The following is a 2,431-nucleotide window of genomic DNA, read 5'->3' on the forward strand; positions in this document are numbered from 1 at the left end:
TGCCATCCTATTACTGAGCTAAGACAAGGCAAGTATCAGGTGGCTAGTGAATCCAGTTTCCATGGAAATGTAACCCAAAGGAAATGGAGGTTATTTTTGGCCCAGTAGGACCACTGTGGCATTCGTGGACAGCCCAGTGCACACCCTACAACAGAGGCACCATGGAGTCATTTCAAGAGCCTTGCATGGGAGCCCTTTGGAAGAAAGGGATTAGATCCCAGCTTAGCGACTTGACAGTGATGTTGGCCCAGTCACCAAATCTTTGAGCTGGTCCAGAGGTGCTCGATGTATACAGCAGTAATAACCCCTCAGGGATACTGTGAAGAACTAGGGACTCTGTGCTTGTAAAATACCCAGCATGTAGCCTGGCACACCACAGACATTCAAGGCAGGACACAGTCTTATTTACTTTATGGAACTACAGAAAAATCTGTATAAAGATGCAAGTCCCAGTATCTTCTCTATCACGTTAAATGTTAGGAAACTTATTTGAGGTCCAAAGGAAAGCTGCTATGGCATTCTGTGTAGTGAATCCACCCCCATTTAAGCAGCCTCGTAGGACACAGATGCCCAGAGATTTTCCTATTTCCACCGTATCTGTACCTACTCCCCCATATAGCTCCCTCTGCATGCTCTTCTGCCCCTTCGAGAACATACCCTATGTGCATATACAGCCACATGCGCATGCTGTCACTATGTGAGCGACATAACCCCTGTGATACAAGTGTCCCAAAGAAAGTGCAATAAGATACTTTCTCTTATGAACTTTGACCAGAAATGGGAAAGAATGGAAAGCAGCTTTAAATGCAGATGGAGAGGATGTGGTCAGGGAGTACTAGGATATAACTTGCCTCTCCCAAGTCTCGGATTCTCTTTAAGAAGCGCTTTTCAAAATGTGTGGGATCCACTTCAGTTGCTGGCTGTTTCTCTGAAACGATGTCTGGATCTAACAGAAGAAAAATGAAAACATTAAAAAGACATGAATGCCACTCTCAGGCTCCCAGTTATCAGTTATCCCTGCCCCCCAGCCAGCTCTCCAGGGCATGGGCTGATCTTGGTTACGTAAACAGGGCCAGGCAGTGTCTTACTCTGCTCTTCCAGCTTATTGATGTCTCTCATGATGGCTCGGAAAAAGGGTCTCTGGTTGGGGTCGTAGTTCATGCAGCGAGTCATAAGGTCAGCCAGCTCCTTACAAGACGGTGTCACTGGTCTGCACCGGCTTTCGTAGAATCTCTCTTTCTGTGAAGAAGAAGAGAACATGGAAGAAACCAAAGGAACCACCCACAAACCTTTTAGCCCCAGGGCAGGAGGGGTAATCAATACTAATTTAATTTCCAACAGCTCTGCTTAAAGGTAGATTTCATAGACGTGCATGGGAAAATCTCTGATAAAATAATCTGAACCCCAAGAAGCTGCATTCCAGTCAAGTAACCCAACCTTTCTGGAATACAGTTTGGCAACATGTATAAAAATCTCCAGGTCCTTGAAACCCTTTGACTCATTAATTCTAATTATTGTATGACAGAAATAAATCAGATATAAACAAAGATTTATATGTCAAAGTATTCCCTGCAGAATTAGATAGAACAATCCAAGTTTGAAAACAGCCCAAATGCCAGATATAAAATTAGTTAAGTAAATTAGAGTTTAACAGAGCAATCAACACTTACATTGAATTTGTAAAATTGTAAAGCTTATTTAATCAAGTACTCAATATTAATGAAATGACATAGCATGTATAACTCTAGCATGATCCCAATTTTGTTTTAAAAAGAGATATGAACAGACTGGAAGACAGTATGCCAAAGTGTAAAATAGTGGTCAGGAGTGACAGAAATATGGTGATTGCTATTTTCTTCAACTGTTTATTACTTTAAAATTCAGAAACAAATAATTGATGCCACTCAAAAAAGAACTAAGTGAAATTACTACCCTCCAGTTTCTGTCTGTAGCTGAATCCCAAGAGTACTAGTTCCTCTTCTTGTCCCCCTGAGGGCGAGGAGGTGAGAGTTAGGGTCCCAGGGGAGGGGAGAGATTAGGATTACGGAGCTGAGACTGCCCTCACCTCTGAGGGTCACTCACCTTCCCTGTCACAGGGCTGTCCAACCCAACCAAGGCTACCCTGGAGGAGACTGGCGGACTTCTTTTATCAAAGGCACACACCCTTCCTCACACCATCCCTGTATCCTGCCTGCTCAGCCCTGGGTACACAGCAGGTACTCAATAAATTCTGACAGACAACAAAGGGTATGCTGTTTTATTTCCAAGGAAGTTCAAAATAAAATGATCTTCCCAAAAGCCTAGGCTGAAAATTCCAAAGAGATTTATAGACCTGATGGTTTCCCTACTGGTTTTGCCCTACACCCTTTTCCCAAGTCTGCACATCTTTACTTGGCCAATATAACTGGTTAAGTTCTCCCTCTTCATGACC

At 43.2% G+C, this 2,431-nt stretch overlaps 1 protein-coding gene across 5 annotated transcripts in view; it reads right to left on the reverse strand.

Annotated features, from left to right (window-relative positions):
* JAK1 (Janus kinase 1) overlaps positions 1-2,431 on the reverse strand; it is a 123,675-nt gene that overhangs the window by 7,727 nt on the left and 113,517 nt on the right. For all 5 annotated transcript variants that reach the window (XR_002829538.1, XM_006089779.3, XM_023754674.1 and 2 more), the window contains 2 exons: positions 1,089-1,239; positions 852-946 (listed from right to left, as the gene is read on the reverse strand). Coding sequence is in view for 4 of the 5 variants with exons in the window: in XM_006089779.3 (XP_006089841.1) it covers positions 852-946; positions 1,089-1,239 (246 nt within the window). In the remaining variant the exon portion in view is untranslated. The remainder of the gene's footprint in view (positions 1-851; positions 947-1,088; positions 1,240-2,431) is intronic.

This window comes from Myotis lucifugus, unplaced genomic scaffold (assembly GCF_000147115.1).
Source record: "Myotis lucifugus unplaced genomic scaffold, Myoluc2.0 scaffold_63, whole genome shotgun sequence".
Taxonomy (NCBI): Eukaryota; Metazoa; Chordata; class Mammalia; order Chiroptera; family Vespertilionidae; genus Myotis; species Myotis lucifugus.